Genomic DNA, 24,479 nt, shown 5'->3' on the forward strand with positions numbered 1-24,479 from the left:
TGCCTTGCTGAAAAGAATATTCCTGCACAGTAATTTATCATTCATAATTGTGACTGGTAACATAAAAGACATTTCATTTAATAATGAGTACCATTCATATGGAAGCAGAACTTTACTCTTTGTGCGAACATTTATCTGGGGGTACTTAAACACAGTGAAAGATCGACCACCGTACATGTACGGCGATACTACTCAAAGGGTAAAGATGTTTTCTGTCGAAAGAAATTATTCCGTTAAGGCCTTGAAAATAATACATAAAATCACTAGCCCATAAAATAAGACATGTCCGTTTAAAACAATTTAAATATGACCTGTGGTATAAGTCGGTGACCAAAACTTAAGAGACTTAGGTTTTTCAATTTATATCGTATCTAAGAGATCAGAATGAGTGATTTTTATATATAAAACATATTTACAATTTCGATCAATCTTTATAGATTAGGTTTTTCCAGATTTTCCTAATCTCACGGGTGAATATCGTGATGAATAATTTAAATAAAATCGAGCTCATAATTTATTAATGAAATAATCTGGTTTCATACGAATTAGTATATAGTCATTGATTGTGTTTACTTCGTTGTGTGTCATGTTGCAATGGAAGATTTACAATAAATAAACAAATATTAACCATGCATTATTTTTAACAAACTACCCCTAAGTAATATATAGTTATATATTTACCTATATTACTTAGGACCGCATATAAAGTGGTTCGATAATATATTTATAGACATTCCATTGACTTGTACTTTTAGTAGCATACACTCTAGGTTCTGTGAGTAATATTTTTTAAAGAACAGTTTGAGAACCGTACAGTGTGTTAAGTAATCCATAGCATTTCGGTAACGAGCGTACGCTACCAATGATTATTACAGCAGATGAATCGTCTTCTAGCGACGCAATCGAGCGGTTTTTTCGCATTGGAAAACCTGAGTTTTTCTTCAGTTTTAACGATCGCCAGATGAGGTACTAACGCAATAGTCAAGGCTGTAGTGTCGGCGATAATTAGCTTTGATCTCAAGAGTGAACTCTGAAGAGAGTGTTTATGTACTTTACACACTATAAAACCTCGCGCTTTAATTGGCGCTCTGAGGTTGTCGTGGGTGGGGTAACTGGCGCACCCCGTTCATTAAACATGGCGATAAATTATATTGAAGTATGGGATATTTTCATAAATGGTGTCGTTGATGGTTGACAGTTATTTACGTCGCTATAAATCATGTCGCGATTTTTTATTTAATTATTGCTTTGTATAAAGAACCTTTCATTGGCGTATAAATTTATAATTGCGCTAGCTTCTTGTCTTATTATAATGCTGTAGATTAAATTATGATGACCTCTTGCTATAAATTTTGCGTTGAAGCACATAATTGGTTCCTGAAAATGTGTGCGAATGTTGAATGTACGAAAGTCAAGGGAAGTAAAAAAAATTGAAATTGTGTGTATTTTAAAATATTTATTTATCAAGTAAATATAAGATGTTTAAGAGGCGTTTAAGAGACACGTTTAAGTGGGGTTTGCGGGTGTTTCCTTTGAAAAGTTATCAAGAGTTTATGTTTTCCACTATTCTTTTTCTTTTCTTCATATAGTATTTTATAACATGCTATGTTTTTATTGATCGCCCTACGCACTTGAAATATGCGTTCTCCATTGGGGTCACAATCTTCCATAATATTTAAAAATTTGTCAAGGTGCGTGTAGGCTTCATTCATATTTTTCATTGTTAAAGAGTTTTCCAAAATAAACCTGTCTCATCTACATTAAATATTTGGCTAGAGGAATATTCTACATCTTCAATAATTTTGGATAATTAGGAAATAAATTCTTTTGCAGCATCTTTATCCGCATCAGCCGATTCTCTAGTAAATTTAATATTATGAAAAGAATACCTCATTTTAAAATCGTAAAACCAACCGTTACTTGCTTGAAAAACAGGGTTAAAATATTTTTTTAATCTATCCTTCCAATCTTTGTGCAAACTAAGAGCTTTTATTTGAATAATTGAAATACTCAGAGGGACATTTTTTTGATGCTGGTCATCGATGTACGATGACAAAGATTTTCCATTTCATCCATGTTTTTTTTTTTGCTGTGTTTTTTTGGAAACATATCATTAAAGATTGTGGAAATATATCTTTATTTTCCACAATTTTGAACGTATTCTTTAATTATATTTTTATTTTGCAAAATTGAACATATCGTAGACCTGTTTGTATCATTCGAACGTCCGATTGAATCAAAAGATTCACCGCTATCAGAACGTTTTTTAAATGTGCGAAATAGCGAATTGTGCGAAAGTCGAGGTCCGCCTGTATATGGTCATTGATTGTGTTTACTTCGTTGTGGCGTAATAAATTAGCTCCTTTTTTTCCTTTAATATTTAATTTCCAACAATCTGAACACTCCACCCACTTGCTAACTACATGGCTACACCACATTGATAGTAATCAATTTCGTCATACCCGCTCGCGTTTCAGAGTTGCGACGCTCGTCCTCTGCGTCGTTGCGCAAGCTAAAAGAAGATGTGTCGAAAGCGCCATGGGCGCGGCGGCCAGTGAATGTAACGTGGTGAGGGTGCCTTATTCTCTTCTCTTGTCACCGTTTTCGGTTTCATCATCTTCCCGACGACGATGACCCTCTTCCTTTCTCATCGCTCGAGCGCTCGTTGCGAAAGGAACGCGCGAACCTAATGAAGATGGCTCATGGAAAATTTCAGAGCTACTCCAGTGGTCTCAAAACTCATTATGCTATATGAAATTATATGGCGAATATTATTTAATTTTTATTTACGTAAGAAATAACTCATTCTATGGCTACAATTATAAATATAATATGTATACATACAGAAAAATATAATAAGTATGCTTAAAATATGTATTATTAAATTTTAATAGAATAAATAAGAAAAATAAGAAGCATAGAAAAGAAAAACAAAAATTACAAGTATATAATGATATGATATGTGTATTATTTATTGACTTTAAAGTTGCATAAATTCAGTAAAAAATATTTTTTATTTCTTTGCAATTATTCCTAGTTGATTTTGGTAAGTCATTGAAGGTTTTAAATGCAATATATTTCAAAGAAAATCGTTGATATTGATTTATAATCGACGCTGAACATTCTCTGGACTGAAAGTAAATGTTTTGTTGTGCCATCGACTTTTATAATAATATTATAAATTAAATGAGGAACATATAAACCGAATTTTGACCAATAGGAGGGCGCAAAAACAATTATCCCTTCTCAGAAGTCAAAAATCCACGTCAAAAACAATAAAATCGTGTCGGAGCCGTCGCAGTGGGAACGCTCGTTACCGAGCGTTCCCACTGCGACGGCTCCGACACGATTTTATTGCTTTTGACGTGAATTTTTGACTTCCGAGAAGTGATAATTGTTTTTGCGCTCTCCTATTGACCAAAATTCGGTTTGAATACACTGTGACCAACAGTCTTCAATTAGAAGTGCGTAGTAATATTGGTAAGGAAAGCTATCATATTTTATACCGAAGTGCACTTGTAATAATTTGACATAGCGCGCCTTAATAAAACCTGGATTTAACAAAGCGTTGAGAGTCGACAAAATTTGCGAACCACTATATGACTCCTAAGAAAATCTTTTAAAATTATTTGATTTATTATTAAATTGTCTATTGATGTTACTCACAATGTGCTCAACACTTCATGCAATTCATGGCATGAATTTTTGATTTCTAAGAAGTGATAATTGTTTTTGCGCCCTCCTATTGACCAAAATTCGGTTTGAATACACTTTGACTGATAATTTAATATCAGAAATCCGTGTAAGGATAGCTATTATATTTTTAAAACATAGTGTTATACAAAACATCCCATGAGAGATGAGTATTTCGGACTTTCTTCGTATTTTTTTCAATACATATAAGATAATCTTTGCTTTCCAAACAAATGGTATTTTTTAGGGATTAATTTTATAATACGGATTTTAATTAATCATCACGGTATTCATTCGTAAAATCAGTAAAATCAAGATAAACCTAATCTGTGACGATCGATCGAAATTATAATTATATAATTATTACTAACTTCAATATCACAGACATGATAAAAATTTAAAAAGTAATTCTAACCCAGGTCTTTCAGGTAAATAGTCAGCGACTTATACCACTCGTCTATCGTGCCGATTAATTTTAATTAATTAATTTCATTAGAACATCAGTAAAATATTTCCACCTAGAATTTGCTCACAGAAAGTTCAGCTAAACTCGCACCAAGCAGAGTTTAGCTGTCAAATTTAAAATAATGTATTCTTTACATCATATTATATTCACTGGAGAATCGGCAGATGCAGATATAGATGCTGCAAAAAAATTTATTTCCTCGTTGAACAAAATCTCTGCAGAACTTATACCGGAAAATCAGTGTTGTGTTTCTTTCCCCCAATACTACCTACCTCATACAGCCCATGGACCAAACAGTGATAGGTACGTTTAAACGATATTATATGGGGAAAATAATGAATCAGGCCATCAAGGCAACTGACAAAGAAGGTGGGACTATTTTAAGAGATTTTTGAAAGAACTATATAATATATGAAACGCAATAAACAATATTGGAGACTCGTGGGCTGAAATAAAAGAGTCAACAATGAAAGATTCCTGGAAACAAGTATGCCTACAAATGATGAGTGATTTTATAAATTCTGAAGAAACTCCAGAAACTATTACAAATGAATAATGAATGTCTAATGAATGGACATCAACAACGAAGGTGTTAATGAGTTGATTGAATCTCACTCAGTACCTCTGTCAAATGAATATTTAATTGAGCAACAAGATTTAAATTAAATACACAACGAAAGTGAGGAAGAAGAAGCTGATTAAATCATTAAGACTTTGACAATCAAAAATATGAATGAAGCCTTCATGTATCTTGACAAATTTTTGACTATCATGGAAGAATGTGATCCCAATGGAGAACGAATATTTCAAGTACGTAGGTCGATTGAGAAAGACGCAGCATCTTATAGAGCTCTATATCAAGAGAAGAAAAAAATGGTTGTATTCAACTAACTCTTGTCAAGTTTATAAAACCTTAACCCTTTGGACGCGTTAATCAAAAATAATATTAATTTTTTTTTTTTTTTGAAAAATGCAAATTTCATTTTGATTCTGTGTTTAAATGTTCTGTTTTTTAATTTTTATTTATTTAAAATTTTATGTTTATTCACAAAAAAAATGTTTTCTTGAAAAGCATTTTTTTTACTGATTTTTGCGTAAAGAGATAAAAAAATCAATTGAGCGACTTTAGTCGATTTCCGCGTTCAAAGGGTTAAAGCACTTAAACACGCCTCGTTAACTTAAAAATATATTTTTATTATATTATTGATAAGTATTTTAAAATACCACTTTTGATTGTGTATTTACATCCCCAACTACTTTAAACATTCAACATTCGCACACAATTTCAGAAACCAATTATGTGCGAAAATCGAGGGCCGTCTGTATTTTTATTTTTTTATAATCACCGTCTTAAATGTTCCGTCCATAAAATGAATACCTTCTATTCCGAAATATAAGAAGCACCCCCCGAACATAAGTCTCTCTAAATTTTGCATAGATGCTTTGAGATATTTCCCTCTGTATCTTTATAATTCAATCCATCTGATCCATATAAATTCATATTACTTTCATAAGAGAGCGTTACATTTCCTCAACCCAAAACAGTTTAGTTTTTGTATCAACCTAATAACCTAATTTATTGCACCTGTTTCGATATTATTTAAAAAGCATTTAAACTAATGATAGGTTTGATTTTTTTACTCAAATTTAATATAGACAATTTATCATTATAATTTTTATAAATATATTCTTATTATATCTATAAAATTCTTATGATAATGAGAAGTAATGCGTTTTTTTGCACTCTACTGTATATAATACATATTCAATATAAATTTGGTTAAGACTGTATTTTTATCTCGTTCCTTATTAATTATACAAGTACTGGAGACTTACATTTTCTTAAATCCAATTAATTATTTTAATGACCAATTAATTAACATTCCACTAGTAGTCCTTCTAAAAAAATGTCACTACGAATGATTAAATCAAAAATGAATATGCATATATAGGTATAATTTTCGAGGTGAAACATAGTTATGTCGAACATCTGCTCAGATCTTCAATGTCGCATCGTTTAAAGATTCACTTTCACTCTTAATAACGAACCGATCGAACGGTATGGATTGCATAAATATAAACCCATTTTAGGATTTTTCTATATATATAAATAAATTATATTAAAAATGGAGAAACAAGACGCAACATGTGTACATGTCAGTAGATATAAACATCACTAGACATAACAATCAAATGGCATAGGTAAACAGACTTCGTTCAATAATAGAATCCCGTTAGATAACGTGACCTCCTACCTGAGCTGTCGCGAATGACATCTGAGGTCAGATTAACCACGGTTTCTAACATTGCATTAACTCAGTTTACTACAAATACATCCTATTCTTTCCATAGAAAAAATCAACTCACTCCATTTCCATCTCACAAAAACATTTAAACCGTTTTCTCTCTACTCTCGTGGCAACCAGGAGAATGTTTAATAGCTTCCAAAGACATGCACTGAATCATGTACTCCACTAGAAGAAACATCCTCATGTTGGTAATTGAAGTTCGAAGATTTTCTCTACCACATATTATTGTCCAAGCATATGTAACAGTGGAAACAAAAAAAAGCTGTGCTAAGATGCACCAATGCGTTTCATATGACAAGATTGGCTAAAAAGCCAATCTTGTCATCTAATCATAAGTCCAATGTCCATTACATTCCTCGATTCTCCTTCCAAAGCCTATGATTCAGGGCGGAACCAGATTTTTTGCTTTTGTCAAATGTATCAGACCCTTGTTTTTTTTTTTTTTTGTTCAGGTAAAGTGAAATGGTTTTAAATACTAATGTATGTCATGCTGATATAAAATTTTGTTTTTGTCAAATACATATGTTATCAGACTCCTTCACGTATATAATGGCGTAACAGTAGATTTGAAATCAGTACATTTGGTTATTTTCTGAAATATACAATTTGAAAATGCCGCAACTATTCGGCAGAGATATTTTTTTATTAAAGTAGGGTCCAACGGTTTTAAGTTAAATTGCTTAAAATTTTATTTGTTTCGTCGATGAAAGAAACTTAGATTTTTAGTAAATCAAAAGCACAATTTTTTACGTTCTTCTTTCTCTTAGTTTCTTGTTTTATATATTGAATTAAATATAAAATATGATTTAAGAATAACAGACGGCGACGATGGTAAATTGAGACTTATGCTATTTTCTTATCTGTCCCTATCTACGCTCCTTTTTTTTTTTAGTACTTTATGATTTTATTTTTTTAATATGTTGTTATATATATTATTATTGAATTTCAGGTGAAAAACCCTACGAGTGTCTCTGGGAAGGCTGCGCATGGCGATTCGCCCGTTCCGACGAATTGACTCGTCACACTCGCAAGCACACCGGTCATCGGCCATTCTCGTGCCGTCTCTGCCAGAGGAGCTTCTCCCGCAGCGACCATTTAGGACTGCACATGAAGAGACACTAGCCGCAAAATATTTTACAATTCCACAAAACAGCAATAACTATTTGTTGACTAATTGTTTAAACGTTATGTAATATACTGCTATATGTATTACAAAAAAAATATGGAGCATTCGACTCCGTCATTGTTTAATCGAATAAGGTTTAGATTAATAGGAAAAACTTATGCCAGTACATTGGGTCGAGTATTTTATACTATTATATTATATAAAAAAAAGCATTATATTACTATGTTACTCTATTTATATAGACTATTTTTAATTAGGCGAATATGTAATGAGTCTTCCACTTGTGAGTGTGTGCGATTTAGTTCTTAGAAACAGTTTGACGAACACAAAATGAGTCAAAGGTTCACTTAGATAAGTCATAAAATCAGAATTTTTATCAACGTTTGAATAAATAATATGTATGTCTACGCATACATACACCTCTAGCCTTTTATTATATATATATTAAGTTGATAGAAATCTCTGATTCACGGACACATCTTTTGGCACATCCTATAGTTATGTCAGTTCACGAATGCGTGTTTATTATGATAAATCTTATAGTTACTATTTGGGATTCCACGTGGTGCATTATTTTTGTTCTTAGTCGTACATTATAGTTCTAGTTTATGGTTTGCTCGTTTTGTGCAATTTTGTATATATCGGACGCATTCTATTGTTTTTTTTAGTTACCGTTTAAAGTTGCACGATTTTTTGATAATGTATTGTTAAATTTAAAAGGATATTTATATCAAATTATGGTCACATTGGTGTCGTTGGTTCCTCTTTTTGCAATCGGATCGATTCGATCTGATCCGATAAATTAATGCTTAGTCCAAATTTAGTTGCAATATTAGTTTTAGTCTTATTATGTATTTTTAAACAACGGATAGTTTTCGTAAACATTCCTTCAGCCAGTTATATTTTTAATTATCTGTAAATGTAGGCCAGTATTTTTTTATCATTTTTTTTCTCATTAATAGTTTATTTTATTATGTATTTTTAATGTCTACGAAAGCCTTATTGTAAATTTGTAAACGTTCTTAGCTTGTAATCACATATCAGCTTGGACGATCAGTGTTTCCCAATTTCTTTTTATTAAATTATATATTATATTAAAAAATATACTATAAAGGTTGTGAATCGTCGATTTGCTCATTCACGGGAATCACACTGAAAGAATCTCAATTTTTAAATGATAATTATTTATAATAATGTTACTATCTTCAAGTATATATTATAAATAAATATGTGCCTTTCGTAAAAAATATGTATATATATATATAAATAAAATTTAGACGGAACTGCACGTCAATTTTTAGTAACAAAAATATATATATACAAACATAAATTTAGTGTATAAAATTCACCGGATTATTGTATTATACATGTTTTTATATTTATTCTAAAATCAGATCTCTTTGCAATACTAGTAATTAAAATTTATATGAATACGTTATATACAATGTCAAAAAAAAAGTATACTATTAAATAAATAATCTCAGTATTTTTTATACGACGTTTTATTTATTATACAAACTATATTTCAGTGAGATTTATTTAGTGTAAGATCATTCCGCTTGCGACTTTATCGGCTGTTTCCTGTCCGACCAAAATCTTAGCCAATTCCAGCGCAAAATCGAAAGCAGTTCCAGGACCCTGTTGACAAATTGAATAATTAATAAATGTGATTGGATATATTTATATATATATATATATAAATTATGAGTTACTTACTCGACTTGTGACGATATTGCCATCAACAACAACTTTTTGATCGTCGATGTAAGTGTATTGATTATCAGCGATCATAGCGTCTTTAGTAGTAGGATAGGAAGTAACACGCTTTGAAAGACCGATTCCATGAGCTTTTAAAACAGTCGGTGCTAAAAATAAGATAAAATAAAATATTAATTATAATTTTTAAAATTAAATAACAAATGACTCCTTAATGATATTTAAATGAATATCTGAATGTTTAATCAGTTTCTATACAGCATCAGAGAATCCGAATAAATTAATATTTATACCAGCACAGATTGCTGCTATGATACGTCCAGAGTTTTCTTGCTCTTTGAGTATTTTTCCAACTTCTGCACTCTTTGCTAAATTATCAGCGCCGCCTAAACCTCCAGGAAGGACGATCTAAAATATATGAATGAATTTTAATTAACATAATACTAAAAAAAATGACTTGATACAATAAAATACTTACTACATCATATGGACTGTTAGCTAAAGCGTCGTTCAACGACATATCAGGCATCAAAGTAACTTGGCGAGAGCATAATACAGGACCGTTTCCAGTTAAGCCAGCAAGAGTAACTTGTATCTTTAAAAATGATTCATATAATAATAAACTTATCAATTATGCATGTAAGATACGTAGTTGAATAGTTCAAAGGGTCAAATTGCTTATGAATCAAGTTTATTTCTGATTAGATTGACTGATAAATAATATGAAGGTGGTAGTATTACTCCAGCTCGGCGAAGAACGTCGACGCTGATGACAGTTTCCATTTCTTCGGCACCAGCCGCCAGTAAAACCAATGCGCGACGAGCTGCCATCCTGAAAAACTGAAGAAACTCTTGCAATACACGACTAAGAAAAACGTCCAAGGTTAATATGCCGGTGAGTTGCCATACGAAAAAATACAAACGTCAAAAAATAAATAATTGTTTAATAAAAGCCACCCATATAAGGTTGACTTTTATTTAATGCTGTAGTCCAGGCATGGCGAACCTTTTTGGGTTCGCGTGCCAAAAATCCTCCAAAAAACAAAAATATTATTCCTCGATTGTGTGGCGTGCCCAAGGAGTAAAAAAATTACCAAGATAGAAAAAATAAATAATTATATTTTTTTAAAACGATTGTCGTTTATCTTAGAAAACATTTGATAATTAATAAAATGAAATAAATTAATAATTCACGGGTTATTTAATCAAGATTTTCATTTTTAAGTTTCAAATTAAAAAATATTTTTGAACTTGGAAATCGTTCGCGTGCACTCCAAATTCTCAAACGTGCCACCTCGGGCACGCGTGCCCTAGGTGGCCATGCCTGCTGTAGTCATTGGAATTTTTTTCCGACTCCGACTCTAAATTTAAAAATCTCGATAAGATAATCTTAAGATGTTAAATTTATTTTTAAATATTTAAAAAATAAATTTAGTGGTCTTCGATCGCTCAAATAATTCTAAAATAGCCGAGTTAAATCATCCGAGCAATGGAGGTTTGACAATTTTATTAATAATATCCTCGTCGTGGGATATTATTAATAAACGACGTATGACGTCAACTTGAGTTCTCGCACCGAGAGATTGGGTCACCGTTTTGGTGAAAGACAGAAGGTTAGTAACAGTGGAACGGGTAGAATAAAACCCACGCTGTTGGTCCAACAAAACTTGCCGAAAGTGATTAAAGACATATCTATGAATAATTATCTGAAAAATATAAATATATAAACATAAAATCCTTTGACGACTTTAGAAACTTTAAAAACGAACGTAAATAAATAAGAGATTTATTCGTTGCTATATCATTGGTAATAGACCATTTTTGTAAATATAATTTATATATGTTTAGATTTAATATGGCCAAAACTTGGCAGCACTATGATAACACAGATGTGACGAAAATAAACTTTCTCTTGACGACTTCGGTGGGTTTTCACGGCCGATGCAGGCCCCTCGCACTCTCCACTCATTTTTATATTTAACTGTAATAATATTCAATAAAAGTACTACTACAATAACATATTTTGCTTATTAAAATTGTAGTTATATAAGGTGTTCATTGTCCTCCCTGAAAAAAAATTCAAGAAGACCTTTTTTTAACTCCCGTAGCAATTACCCTTCCACAAAAAATTCGGAAATGGCTTTTAAAGAAAATTTTTGAAATAACCTTTTGGAGCCGGGGCATCAGTTCATCACACGCTGGAGGCCCGTCACAACCAGTGTACTAATACTATCGGATTGTTCAATATGGATTTCCTGTAGGGTTTTGCATAATAAAAGAAAAGCCCGAGAATTTTGTATCTTAAAAATGTAATTTGTCTGGCAGGTGCTACTTTTCCATACGTAGTAATATATACATTTACATACTAATCGTTATTTATTTACATGTGATGCCTAAATGTTACAGTAAATGTATAATCGTGCTGTCCAAGCCCAAACATAACCTACACGAATAAACGAAACCCAACTTGCCCTAATAAGTTCTAAAACTAATTATAGTATTTGAACTTTCATTAGGGCAAATCTAAAATAAAAATTAAAAGCGATTCATGGTGACAAACGTCCGCCACTAAATCTCTTACATATACATAGGTACAATAATAAATCATTTTCTTTTTACATATTTTATTACAAGAAAATAATCACATTACAACTTTGAATGTCGATTAAATCACCGGAAAATGAGATTAGTTAGTATCAATTGATTATTGAATCTTTTGCTGTTCCAGTTGGGCTCTATAATCAAAAATACAAATGTTTCGACAAATTAAATAAATCATCATACTATTCTAGAAGTATTGTTACCTCAACTGTTGATTGAAGTCATCTTGAATGTTATCATCCTCCCAGTTGTCCTCCCAAACGGATACATCTTCATCATCAGCGTCTTCATTACCCCAGTCTGAAAAATCGATGAACAATGATAAATATAATATATTTGAGGTTATGTTTGATAAATTTTAGTCGCATATTTAATACGAATAGAATACGCGTAGTGAATTTTTTCGCATTACTTACTTTCAGCGGGGAATTCTTCAAATTCGTCATCTTCTTCGAGCAATCCGAGGTCCACTTTAGGTTTATCAGCCATCATGACAAGCAGTATAGAATGACAGCTTCAAGTGATGAGTAAAGTTTGCTTATAAAGCTTTGGCCATAACACTGCGTTTTTAGTGCATTACGATGTATTTATTTTATATCATAAATTAGTAGTTAAAATAGTAATAACACGTGAAAAACGCAGTTTTATCAACTTTTATGTTATTAACATTTTTTAGTTTTAAATATAATTTTATGCTAGAAAAAACGACGAGTGGAAAAAAAACTTGGTGGCACTGTCGTAACGGACACACCTTTTCTTGGCAAATTCTGGTGGTCTCGCGCGCTGGTGCGGGCCCCGCGCCCCATTCACTGTATATAAATAATAAACATGTAACTATAAATACTCGATAAAATACTAGTGAAGAGTCTTATTGCCACCCGTCGCCAAACAGAAATTTGCTATAATAGTGTAGGGACCATTTATGTATGCATGTATTTAAGTGACGGGTGGCAATTAAGATACAGATTTAGCCACTGCAGTAGAATTTTTATTGAAAATTAATGTATGCAGTTACATGTTAGAATATATGAGTCTATATATCTTGAGATGACTGACTCTCACGGGAAGGATGTTTTAAAGGAGCTTCGAAAAACTAGCGAATCACTTGTTTGTTAAATTCCTATTTCGTATTTTTTTAACTTATTTTACAGTATGCTTATCTACTAGAATTTGAAAGACCTGTGAAGTCTAAAATTAAATACGGTTATCTCCGCAATAGCAGTTTCACAATGTCACTGCTGGTTCACCACAGGTATAACAATGTTATAAATAAACAAAACTTACGGTTATCAAGCAAATTATGGTATATTGCATGATTGTTCTTGCAATTTGAGTGGTAACAATATATTCGTATCTTCAAAATTATTTATAATAGTGAAAAACGAAATCTAGTTTTTACCTCAACCAATAGTTAGATGTCGCTAAATCGCATTTCAGTGAAAATCTAATATTTTTCAAAAATGAACTAAACAAGACGCCTTAATTATCTGAAATATATTGGTTGTTGTACAGTAGTAATAAAAATACAATTGACAATTGAAAAGTCGTTTATTGTTTCTATATATATAATATATATAGTAAATATTGAATCAGTAAATACATTTCTTTTGCAAATATTTTTGGACAGCGTCTTAAATATTAGTATACTGAATTGTTTTTATTTTTTTATATAATCTTATACGTATCAGTTAGAACTCGACTACTCTAGAGACACTTCTCGATCGATACGTTCGTTTTTTATTAGAAAATAAAGTGACTTTTACAAATTAAGACACTTACTAAGGCGTACCATTGTCGTTTCAAATTCAATGCTAGCCAAAAAATCGCCGTATCCGCACAACTACAATTATATTGTATACATTTTATAATATAAAAACGGTAAAAGAAACGAGAGCTAGCTGTCAGTCTTCCATTGTATAATTTAAACTTCAACGCTGTCGGAGGGTATAACTGCAAAGGCGACAATCTCAAATAATAATAAATACGGAGTGGGTAGGTTCAAGGCCTCAATGACACGTAGCGCAGATCGTTTTTAAATTTTTCGACTGCCTTTACATTTACACCCCTCGGATATGAATTTCGTTCTACGCAAGCGAGCTTTTTGAGGATCTCTGAGAAGTGTCCGTAGAGCTGAAAAAAAACCACTCATCTTCATCACCGTTCATATATCTCTAACGTCACTATTATTGCTTCTTATAAACACCCGCCGCCGGGCGGGATTCCCTAACGATGCCGTTCGTCTCGTCGTCATTAAACCTAAACATATTTACAAATGGTATACACTTAGTATTTTTGCCGTCGGAGTGACTCAGACGGTAATATATGGCAACGCTCGACAAAAACGCCCCAAAAATACATAAAAGGCGTCGCACAAATTTACACAAATACGGATAAGTGAGTGAGTTAATAAAAAATTATAACCTTATCGATTAAGTGTCTTAAAATGGTAGAGTTTTTATAAGTAAACTTAGCACCTATTAATAATACCATTTTCGTATGTAAAATAATAATAATAATAATGAAGTGTATAGTGCTAGATGGATAAAACGTCGCTCTAACTTTGAGTAGATCGGGATTGATAAATTAAAAGTCACAATCTATACTTGAAATACAATGCAATCGTATCTTTTCAACTGCTTTCGATATAGTGGATATTTATCAAGCTAAGCCTAATCCGCTCTAAGAGAAGATGTGTAAGTTTTATCTGTCTGTCACTATACAAATCGATATAAAGCACAGTAGCCGTCGGGATCGTCGGTGTTTTGCGTAATGGTAATGACACTTACGAAACTAACAACAATACGGGAGACGCAAACATTATATAATATAGAGACAATCGAGAGGATGTTTGAGATGCGAAGATTGAAAATATGCACATGAATCATGAGGCAATAAGATTTTTATAAAATATTGTGAAAGATTTTAAAGAAGTTGCACTTTAGAATTACAATGAGAATAACAGAATCTAATCTTTTAAAAAAAATATGTAATTAATAATATTAAAAATATTTCTGTTCATAAACTGTAATAAAATAAATCACCAGATCGTCTCATCGTTCATGTGCATATTTTTAATATAAAATATTAGGCCTAACCACAAGCGTTAGTGACACAAAGATCAAAATATATTAATCATCTACCAATTAATGAAATGTTTCCTAGCATCACAGTTGACATAGTCTCGTCTAAAAATTAGTGACCAGCAAATTTTTATTAAAAAATCGCAAAACCAACAAAAGACTAGAGTGCGAATGAAATAACCGTAAATTTTCCGTCGTCGCGCATACACACAATACAATAATAATAATAATATATGGAAGATAACCGTAAAAGCACCGTTTGCCAGATTACAAAAACTAAGCTTACGTCAACGTAGAATTCCCTAGGATACAAAAATTATCACTCGTCGCGTACAACCAAGCGAACGTACTCACATTTTAAAAACTACATGGCGCGCCGACGCTCTGGCGACCGTCGCCGAAAATTATTTTCAAAAACAGTCGCTCAGCGTCGTCAAATGACTAATATGGAAGAGAATCACTGAAAGATTTACAAAAATTTCCTTATACACATTTCATTAGTTAAATTCTACTTCACATTACCTATGAACTAAGAAAAAACAGTTTCGAAAAACGCTATACATACTTTTTTTTTAATAATATAAAATTACTATGTATGATGTCTCACATGTTACGTATATCGGTTCACTTATCATTATTATCATAGTTACATAGTCGTTATTCAATAATTATACACAACATATAACATTGAAACAATATACACAAAAAAATGGCGTGCGACAAATTTAAATTAAACGTAAGTATATAAAAAATAATTATGAAAATAATATACAAATATGTGCACATATTTATAAACAAGAAAAATGAGATTACATATTTTATATTAACATAATTTACATAATGCAACACAATAATAATCAAATCCACTGATAATGAAGTGACACAACTAAAAAAAATTATCTTGTGTTCATTCTGTAAAAGTAACTTATTCATAGAATTCTTTTCATTTAAGTACTGACACAATCTAAAATATTGATATACCGTTCAAAAATTAGGTTCAAGGCCTCAATAACGTATAGCGCAGAATTTTTTTATTTCTTTAAATTAAAAACTCTTAAGATATCAATTTTGTTCTTCAAGCTTACAATATTATATATGAGTCATATTTTGAGTGTTCAAAATTAAACGTTTGTTCATACAATTAATGTGCAGTATTTTATCAATTGATTTATATGTACTTTTTAGTACAAATAGCATATATCTCAGTGTCACGTCCATTCATAGGTTTGAGGCCTCAATAGCGGATAGTGCAATACATTTTCATATCAATTTCGTTCTATACATTTTTTTATAAGAATTTCAATGAGTACATTTTATCAATTGATTTATATGCACGAATTAGTACTAAAAGTAAAAAATGCAGTGTCACATCTCAACTGTTCTATTAATGCAGTTGCATAAAACATCTTTAAAAAAAACGTATTTGAGTTGTGTCACTATCGAAAGTGAAATTTGAATCACTTATTTTAATTTGTGTGAATCGGACCAAGTTTTGCATTATGTAAATTATATAAAATAACAAATCTTCATAAAATATATACACAAGATTTAAAACGATATAAATCGATTCACAAAATATACATGTATAATATAAATATCAATATTTATAATATAATAGAAGAATTATTGTTTTGCTCGTTAACATGTTTTTCATTTATCATGCATTAAATCTACCGTATACATCATATTCGTATGTGATAAAAATATATATAATAATTCAGATTAACGCAGCGTATTCCACTATTAGTTAATATGTGTCGACGTAAATAGTATACAATTTGAAACAGTCTGAACGAGCAATCTTTGATGAAGAGATAAATGTGTGTAAAAGCGACATAACTGTATCAATAATCGTTGAATTTTTTTTAATAATAATTAGTTTATATATATAAAATATAAATATATATATATATAACTATTCTATTCATCGCTTTATTATTTACATCATGGGACTGCGACACAATATTTGAACAAATTTTAATTAGAACGATAAATATATAATAACATTACTATTGTATAGTAGTAGTAATAATTTTATTTTGAGGTATAGTTTACGTATACAGGTTTACTTCTTTTCGTATTATATGTATATTTCATGTAAATATTTATTTATTTCAGATTAAAAGTGCAATTTGAAAAAGATTCGTTATACGTTCGTATAATGCCTTATTAAGTAATAGTATACCGTTCGTTATAAAATGATGATAAAAATTAACAGCAAATGACTAGTGACACGTCAAAATTTAAGATGAAAGAAAAAACTGTATTATTAAAGTAAAAATTAATAATAAAAAATATTTACAGTTTGAGAAGCGTATAAACCCAGAGATCAGGCCACTTAAATCATAATAAAATATATAAATATACAATATGTAAAATATCACCCGTCTTACGCTATTCCGTCGTTTTTATCATTTATTTTTTTCATTATTTTTTTATAATATCATTTTAAACCGAGAGTAATCCGTAGTTTTGGCATCTTTATTTATGGCGTCGTTTTTTTGGTGACGCTTCAGTGGTCGCCGCCCGAGTGATACTGCGCGTTGTCGCCGTCGGCCGATCTGGCTGCGCTCGCGTCGGCCTGCTGGTCTATGACGAGCTCTTGCTCGGAGTCGGATTCTTCGGCTTCCTCCTCTTCGTCGTCTGATGATAAAATACCTGTATCAATTGCAAACGTTTGACATTCGTCGGGGTAATTCGTAACTAAGAAAATATGAGACGCACCAGTTGAGAGTTGAGGCTGCAAAGTGGATAACGAATCGGGCCAGAATCTCTTGCTCGCTTGACCGCCGCTCTGCTTCCGTTTTGTCTGTCCGACAACTGCAAAAATTAAGATCAATAAATATTTCTCTATTCTGTAATAACATTTTTTCTTTAACCACGTCAATGTCATAAGAATAACTGTGTACACATTTTTAAACATAGCCAAAACACCCTGATTTTTGGTTGTTTTTTTGAGTAACATCAGACATCCATACATATTACAAATAATTACAAAAAGCTGTAGTTAAAAATGTCGATCTTCTAAAGAAAGAATTGGTTATGAAGATCATTCCTGTGATGTACACCAAGTATACATGTCATCTTACTATTTATTTATTTAAAGTGAGACCATTGAGATTGATCTAATTATATTTACTAAGACCATCATTAACCTAACAAATCATCCTAATCCATTTGGATGCGTTAATCAAAAATAATGTTTTTTTTTTAAAAATGCAAATTTTACCTTGATACTGTGTTTAAATGTTCTGATTTTTTAACTTTTATTTATTTAAAATGATATTTTATGTTTATTCGCAAAAAAAAGTTTTTTCTTGAAAAGCATTTTTTTACTGATTTTTGCGTAGAGATAAAAAAATCAATTGGGCGACTTAAGTCGATTTCCGCGTTAAAAGGGTAATGCATAGGCCTCGATCCAGCTTTTTAGCCACCTGGAGCAAAAATTATTTTTGCCGCCCTTTATATATTAATATTTTGAAATGTAATTTTTGTAGGTATTTTTAAAAAGTAAAAACGTTATTTTATAGAAAATAATAACAAAAGATACAATATGATTTTAAGCATTTAATTTTAAAAAAGCAAAAAAAGGTAATATTTTTCTTACTTGAAAAAGTTCGTTATAAAAATTAATATTATATATTTAGATTTATAAAAATTGAAATCCCAATTGTTCAAGAAAAGAAAAGTATATATATATATAGTGATTGTCGTGTTTTCAATGAACAATGGACTGTTGATTATTTTTCTATACCTTGCAAGATATTATATCTTGAATACGTAAGGAAGTTGTTGCTGTAATCAAAGATTACAATTTAAATTAAAAATACATTAGTTAACATTGTGAAAAATTTGATGAACTTCGAATAAAATTAAATTTTAAAAATTAAAAAACGTAGAGGGTTTAACAAATCAAGATATTATTTAAAAAAAATTTACAAATTTGGATTTGTAATTTGCTAAGCTAGAGCCAGTTACCATGTTGCCCAAATTATTGCCAAGGAAGGTCGACCTTTTACTAATGACAAATTTGTTAATAAATGTCTTTTTGCAATATTGCTATAGAAAAAGTAGAAAATTTTGGCGAATTAAGTTTATCTGATAAGACGGATCGAAGACTTAAGGGCAATTATTTTTTAAGCTTAAAGAAAAGACATCTAAGTACACACATTTTTTACTGGCAATCGATGAAAGTTAAGACATATGTGATACTGCTCAATTGATTATTTTTATTCGTGAAATTAGTTTTGAAATATTTGAAGAGCTAGAGCAACGTTAAAGAGCATAAAAGACAATACTAGTGAAAATATATTTTTAAAAGTATCATAAATAATTAACGAACTTAAATTAGATTGAGAATCACTTACTTGTATTACTACAGACGCAAAAAATATAATCAACTCCAATACTAAATTATTAGGGTGTATTAACAGGATATTTTAAAATAAAAACAAACGGAAACCGTTGCAATTACAATGTATTATACACCAAATGTTTTGTAACTCCCCCCCCCTCCCCAGCATAGTTGCAGTCTTCCTTTGAATCTATTAGCCAAGCACACACGTACGGATTTGCCCGTCGGACATCTGACGGATTTGTCCGAGCTTGGCTACAGACGCAAAATGTACAAGCTCGGATCTGTCTGACTGAGCTCGGTAGATATTGTAGAAGAAAAGTTAAATTTATATAGTGTTTAAAGTAAATTCTAAATTTAAATGACATTTATTAATAATAATAATAATATATACATACATATACCTTGATCTCTTCGTAAATTTTCAATAATGATAATAACTTTAATTTTAGTATAATTAAAATTATATTTTTTATTATGTATTAATATATGTAATATTTACGTATCTATAGTCTATTTATTTTCAAGAGTCAGTGCGCAAGAACATTGTTTAACGCGTAATCAAAATGTGCTCTTAAATTTCTGCCTTGTGCTTGGTCGTTCTCAATGAAACGATTGATCTTACGGCGAACGACCAATCACAGGGCAGAAATTTAAAAGCATGTTATGATTACGCGTTAAACAATGTTCTTGCGCACTGACTCTTGAAAATAAATAGACTATAGGGTCTCTAAGTGCATCTTAAATTTATATTATTTTTTTTATTGTATAGTGATGTGATAGAAATAGGTCATAAAGTAATAAAACTTTTAAAAAATTTAGTTGTTGGCGGCAACTTTGGCGCAAATTAATAAAGGCCCGGGTCATAAAATTATTCAATTGGCAAATTTTAACAAAAAACAATGTAAACGGTCGTTTACGCGAGCGCGATCTCTGCTCAGATCTACTTGTCCGTGTCCGATCTGTTCGTTTTGTGCACGGACAACGGACAGACAACAGACGGATCTGTCCGAGAGTTTTAACCCCACACACTGGCGGATTTGTCCGTCGGACATCCATTTCGGACAAATCCGGCGGGCAGATCCGCCCGTGTGTGGCCAGGTATTGGAATTTGAATTATACTTGGAAATGTTTTTGTGTAGTAAAATTATTGAATTAAATTCTGTAACGTCCACTGTAGTAACAACATTAAATTACGGCAACGTCACAAATGAGCGCGGACAAATGGGCGTGCGTCAAAAGAGCGCTGCATTATAAAATAAATGAAAAAAAAAGGTCTGACGGGCTATATACCTGCCCTATAACTGTACGCATTCATTGCAAGTCGAGTCGATAATTTTTTGTCAATTTAATGAAACATTACAGAACAAATCTTATGATAAATTCAAAATTAGCGTTTCATTTTAGTTCAAAATATATGTATATCGTACGTATGGGGATAGGGAGCCATACTTGAGTATGTACGTAATAATTAATAAATAATAATGTTTTCATTGACTAATTATTTTAATCGTCATTACGCTCTGGCACATAAAATACTAATTTTACTGCCTATATATCGTGAATTTTTATTCATTGTAAATTTCTCACAATTTATATATATTTTGTATACCTAATTCCAAAAATATTCATTACTTGATTTAGTATTTTTGTGCTCTTATGTCGTACTCTCTTTTGTCAAACGCTCATATGGCTGTTTGCGTATTTGACGCACGCTATTTTGTTACAACGCTACTTTGGTAAACGCTCTTATGACGCAGCGCTCATATGACGACGCTCATTTGACGCACGCTCTTTTGACCGGCTGCCGTAAATTACATTAAAAAATTTGGATTATCTCATCGCCTGTTTCAAGACTTTCTTGAATCAATTGATGCCGAATATGATGATTTATTTTATTACAGTGAAGTACTGTAACGCTGTAATGATTTTTTTAGCCTCAAGATGAAATTTAAATATTTATGATAAAAAAAACCCAATACTAGAACTTTCTAAATCTAAATGGTTTTGCATTTTTACATAATATAACTGAACATTAAAATTTCTTTAATTTAAAATTACTAGGAAAAGGAAAACTTGCATATAAATTTTATTTTGACATAGTCATTTTAATCCAAATTAAATTTTTTTTTTAAATAAATTACATGAAAATAACTTGTCATTTTGAACGTCGAAAAACTTGACGGTCTTTTTCGAATATTTTTTCTACTGAGCGTTCCGTTAATAATACGGCTATTTTACAAAAATAATTTAAAAAACGGTTTATGGACATTGACAATCACAATAAGAAACATTGCACGATTTGAGCCAATGGAGGTGGATTTTATTTTCAGTAAATTTGTTCAAAATAAAAGAGCATATAGCTGTCGAAGTTCAATCATATAAAAGGTGTTTTGTACATAGACTTATTAACAAGAACTCATCTGACACTCCACATTACTAACTTGGCACACACTATATGCAAATATATTATTAATTTTATAATAAATCACTATAAAAATATTCCTTTCACATTTCAGCATGAGTATTTATGTTTTAAGCATCCAAAAGTGAATCAGCAAATACTTTGATAATTTTACAAAAAACTATAAAATATATGTGCGATTTAAAATAATTATAAACAATTTTTAGTCTAATGAATATGTTTTTATTTTAGATAACGGATAGTGTGTCATAACTAATTATTAACATGTTAATAAATTATTATTATTGCATTTATCCATTGGTTGCCAAAATCTGATTTAATGGCTTTTGCTACTGGATCTGACGTAAACATTGAAGAGAACATTTATAATGTGCTATAGGGTATTTGCTTCAGGGGCAAATAACATATTTTTATCATGTAATACATCAATACCAAAATACTTAATATATGACTCAATGGAATGTAACATTACTCAATTTAAATCAGCACTTACCAGTATCTTTTCCGTCAAGCATCGGCTGTAGTATCCTACGCCTCGCGTTGATGAACCAATTGTTAACCTGCAGTAGGGTGAGCCTCGTCTGTGCGGCCAAACACCGCTTCTCTTCTTCAGTGGGATAAGGATGCTGCAAAAGCGTCATCAACTCTGTTAAAATCAACAATCATATTTTACACCACTCTGTCCAATCGATCCACTTACGACTAGATGCTGAAATAACCACGCTCTCATTGCTTGCGTGGCGTGCCTCGGCAAAACACCTCTTTTACTCCTCGCTCCGCTTCCGCCGCCCGAGCAATCGTCGTCGCCGTCGGCTGACTCATCACCGCCGCCTCCGACGCCCTCCAAGTCCTCGCCGAGACCCGGAGATGCCGACCCACACGATCCATTACCTAAATAATAATTTAGAAAATTAACACTTGATAAAAATACGGCTAAGTTTAATAATCAACTTACCGGTATAACTATTTTCACTATGACTGGACAGCCCCGCTCCTATTTGACTAATCGGAGTAGAACCTAAAACCACTAATCCTGTATTACAAGCACCTACAAGTATAAATTATCATATTTGGATCACTTTAATTTAGAACGTGTATCGATCATGACTTTACACTCATTTAAAGGCAAATTTTTATTGAAGTCATGATCGACGGGTGTTACGACAGACACTTACTTTGATGGTACTGATGCGGAACGACCGGTTTGTGATCGTAGTTTTGCTGCTGACAGAGCTGTTCGTTGATGTAAGATGCCGCTGCGTTCTGAGTTCCAGAAGGAGGGATGGATAGTGAAGGCGGCGGTGGCAATTGTGCAGTCTGATCAACTTGAAGGTTGCTTTGTTGCGCATATAATGCGCTCGTTTGTTGCGACGGCATCGATTGATATTGAGGTGAATTTGACGTGCTCGAGTGGTCTTCCGATATGGAACCTCCCATTGGTTGATTGTTGTTACTTTCGCTTCCACCGGGGAAAGCGTCTCCTGTAAATAATTTCATGAATGTTATTTCATTTGAAGATTAATTGAATGATAAATTAGATTGATTAAAGACATACCACTCGCATAGTCCGTCCTAAGGAGGTTTTCGCTTTGCATCTTTGATTTTAGACATGCAATATAGCGACTGCAAAAGTCTCGACATAGCTCTTGAACCTTTTCGAGTTCTAATAGATGTATACGAAGCACCTGAATTGACTTTATCATCTGTAAGAAAAATAGGTTTGATAAATATACAGTTCCATCAAAATATAGACTTTGTAGAAGCCATTAAAACAATAACAAAATATTTACTATAAGGATCAAAAGTGATCATTAATCATCAGTAAAGATTTTTTAACATAATCTTTCTCTAAAAGCATGAGAATATGAATAACCTAAGACACTTTGAAATGGAACAAAAATTCCAGCATATTCATAGAAAAACTGCAACTATGCTAGGGGGAGAGTCACTTTAAACGCATCTGATTTTACGATAGTAAACCAATGGTAGAATAACAGAGGTTTAAGTATCATTTTCAATTAAGTAAATGCGTCGGGTATACTACAAATCTGTGTTCTAGGACTTATATCGTTCACATAAATTTACAAATACAACTCTTGCGGATAATATAATACTTCTAGGATAGCATATAATCTAAACCTAACCTTGATTTATAGACTAATTCAAAGAAAACAAATTGTACTGGTAAAGTTGCTGAAGAAATAAATATAGTAAGCAACGATACTATTGTATTTTAAGGTTTACAGAAAATAAAATTACCAGTCCATCGATCTCTGGATCGTCGACCAAAAAGGGTTTGCGATCCCTTTGTTGGTGCTGTACAAAGGCTCGCAGATCGGCCGCAAAGGCCTCACAACCCGGAGCCTCGCTGCCTCCTGTAGCTGCCTCACATCTCTCCAATAGTAACGCCAATAATGGAAACAATGGATGTCTGAAAACCGAAAACGGATCATGAATATAATAATAATATAATATAATCCATCTAAAACGTACTTATAAACCGCTCTCTTGTCGGCTTCGAACTGCGCTTGGTCCAAAGCAGCAGCCGCAGCCGGCAGCTGCTCTGGGGGCGCGCCGGGCGGCATCTCGCCCCCAGGGCATCCGCCCTGCATACCCTCACTACACCTGCGAACAAAAAATAAACATAAGTAAGGCGTGTTTCAATCATACGGGTTCAACAACACGTGCTAATCGGTAAAGTCAACGCGC

The 24,479-nt window shown here is 31.9% G+C and overlaps 4 protein-coding genes across 15 annotated transcripts in view; 1 reads left to right on the forward strand and 3 right to left on the reverse strand.

The window, feature by feature from the left end:
* LOC148229098 (uncharacterized) overlaps positions 1-7,731 on the forward strand; it is a 64,110-nt gene extending 56,379 nt beyond the window's left edge. Inside the window, exon 8 of the mRNA XM_088197388.1 lies at positions 7,418-7,731. Coding sequence (XP_088053514.1) covers positions 7,418-7,590 — 173 coding nt within the window. The 3' untranslated portion in view covers positions 7,591-7,731. The remainder of the gene's footprint in view (positions 1-7,417) is intronic.
* A 1,349-nt stretch (positions 7,732-9,080) lies between these two features.
* LOC148229099 (Parkinson disease protein 7 homolog) lies at positions 9,081-10,293 on the reverse strand. Its single transcript, XM_088197389.1, has 5 exons — positions 10,052-10,293; positions 9,789-9,905; positions 9,604-9,718; positions 9,311-9,459; positions 9,081-9,232 (listed from the first exon to the last, which is right to left on the reverse strand). The coding sequence occupies exons 1-5, from the start codon at positions 10,139-10,141 to the stop codon at positions 9,134-9,136; spliced, it is 570 nt and encodes a 189-aa protein (XP_088053515.1). The 5' UTR covers positions 10,142-10,293; the 3' UTR covers positions 9,081-9,133.
* Positions 10,294-11,917: 1,624 nt separating this feature from the next.
* Positions 11,918-12,475, reverse strand: Sem1 (Suppressor of exocyst mutations 1). Its single transcript, XM_088196842.1, has 3 exons — positions 12,328-12,475; positions 12,115-12,211; positions 11,918-12,045 (listed from the first exon to the last, which is right to left on the reverse strand). Exons 1-3 carry the CDS (start codon positions 12,401-12,403, stop codon positions 12,015-12,017), a joined length of 204 nt encoding a protein of 67 aa, XP_088052968.1. The 5' UTR covers positions 12,404-12,475; the 3' UTR covers positions 11,918-12,014.
* A 4,930-nt stretch (positions 12,476-17,405) lies between these two features.
* Positions 17,406-24,479, reverse strand: part of LOC148229101 (homeobox protein PKNOX1-like) — a 66,639-nt gene continuing 59,565 nt past the window's right edge. Inside the window, exons 2-10 of one of the 12 annotated variants that reach the window (XM_088198919.1) lie at positions 24,264-24,395; positions 24,030-24,201; positions 23,326-23,473; positions 22,946-23,251; positions 22,726-22,788; positions 22,530-22,661; positions 22,264-22,416; positions 17,716-17,811; positions 17,406-17,634 (exon numbers count right to left, since the gene is read on the reverse strand). In XM_088198919.1, coding sequence (XP_088055045.1) covers positions 17,504-17,634; positions 17,716-17,811; positions 22,264-22,416; positions 22,530-22,661; positions 22,726-22,788; positions 22,946-23,251; positions 23,326-23,473; positions 24,030-24,201; positions 24,264-24,382 — 1,320 coding nt within the window. In that variant the 5' untranslated portion in view covers positions 24,383-24,395 and the 3' untranslated portion in view covers positions 17,406-17,503. Of the gene's footprint in view, positions 17,650-17,715; positions 17,812-22,263; positions 22,417-22,470; positions 22,662-22,725; positions 22,819-22,945; positions 23,252-23,325; positions 23,474-24,029; positions 24,202-24,263; positions 24,396-24,479 lie in introns of all 12 variants that reach the window. The other 11 variants (XM_088198917.1, XM_088198913.1, XM_088198910.1 and 8 more) reach the window with 11 other exon arrangements.

The sequence above is a fragment of the Plectrocnemia conspersa genome, unplaced genomic scaffold (assembly GCF_051122295.1).
Source record: "Plectrocnemia conspersa isolate PC_06_02 unplaced genomic scaffold, ASM5112229v1 ptg000011l, whole genome shotgun sequence".
NCBI classification, from domain to species: Eukaryota; Metazoa; Arthropoda; class Insecta; order Trichoptera; family Polycentropodidae; genus Plectrocnemia; species Plectrocnemia conspersa.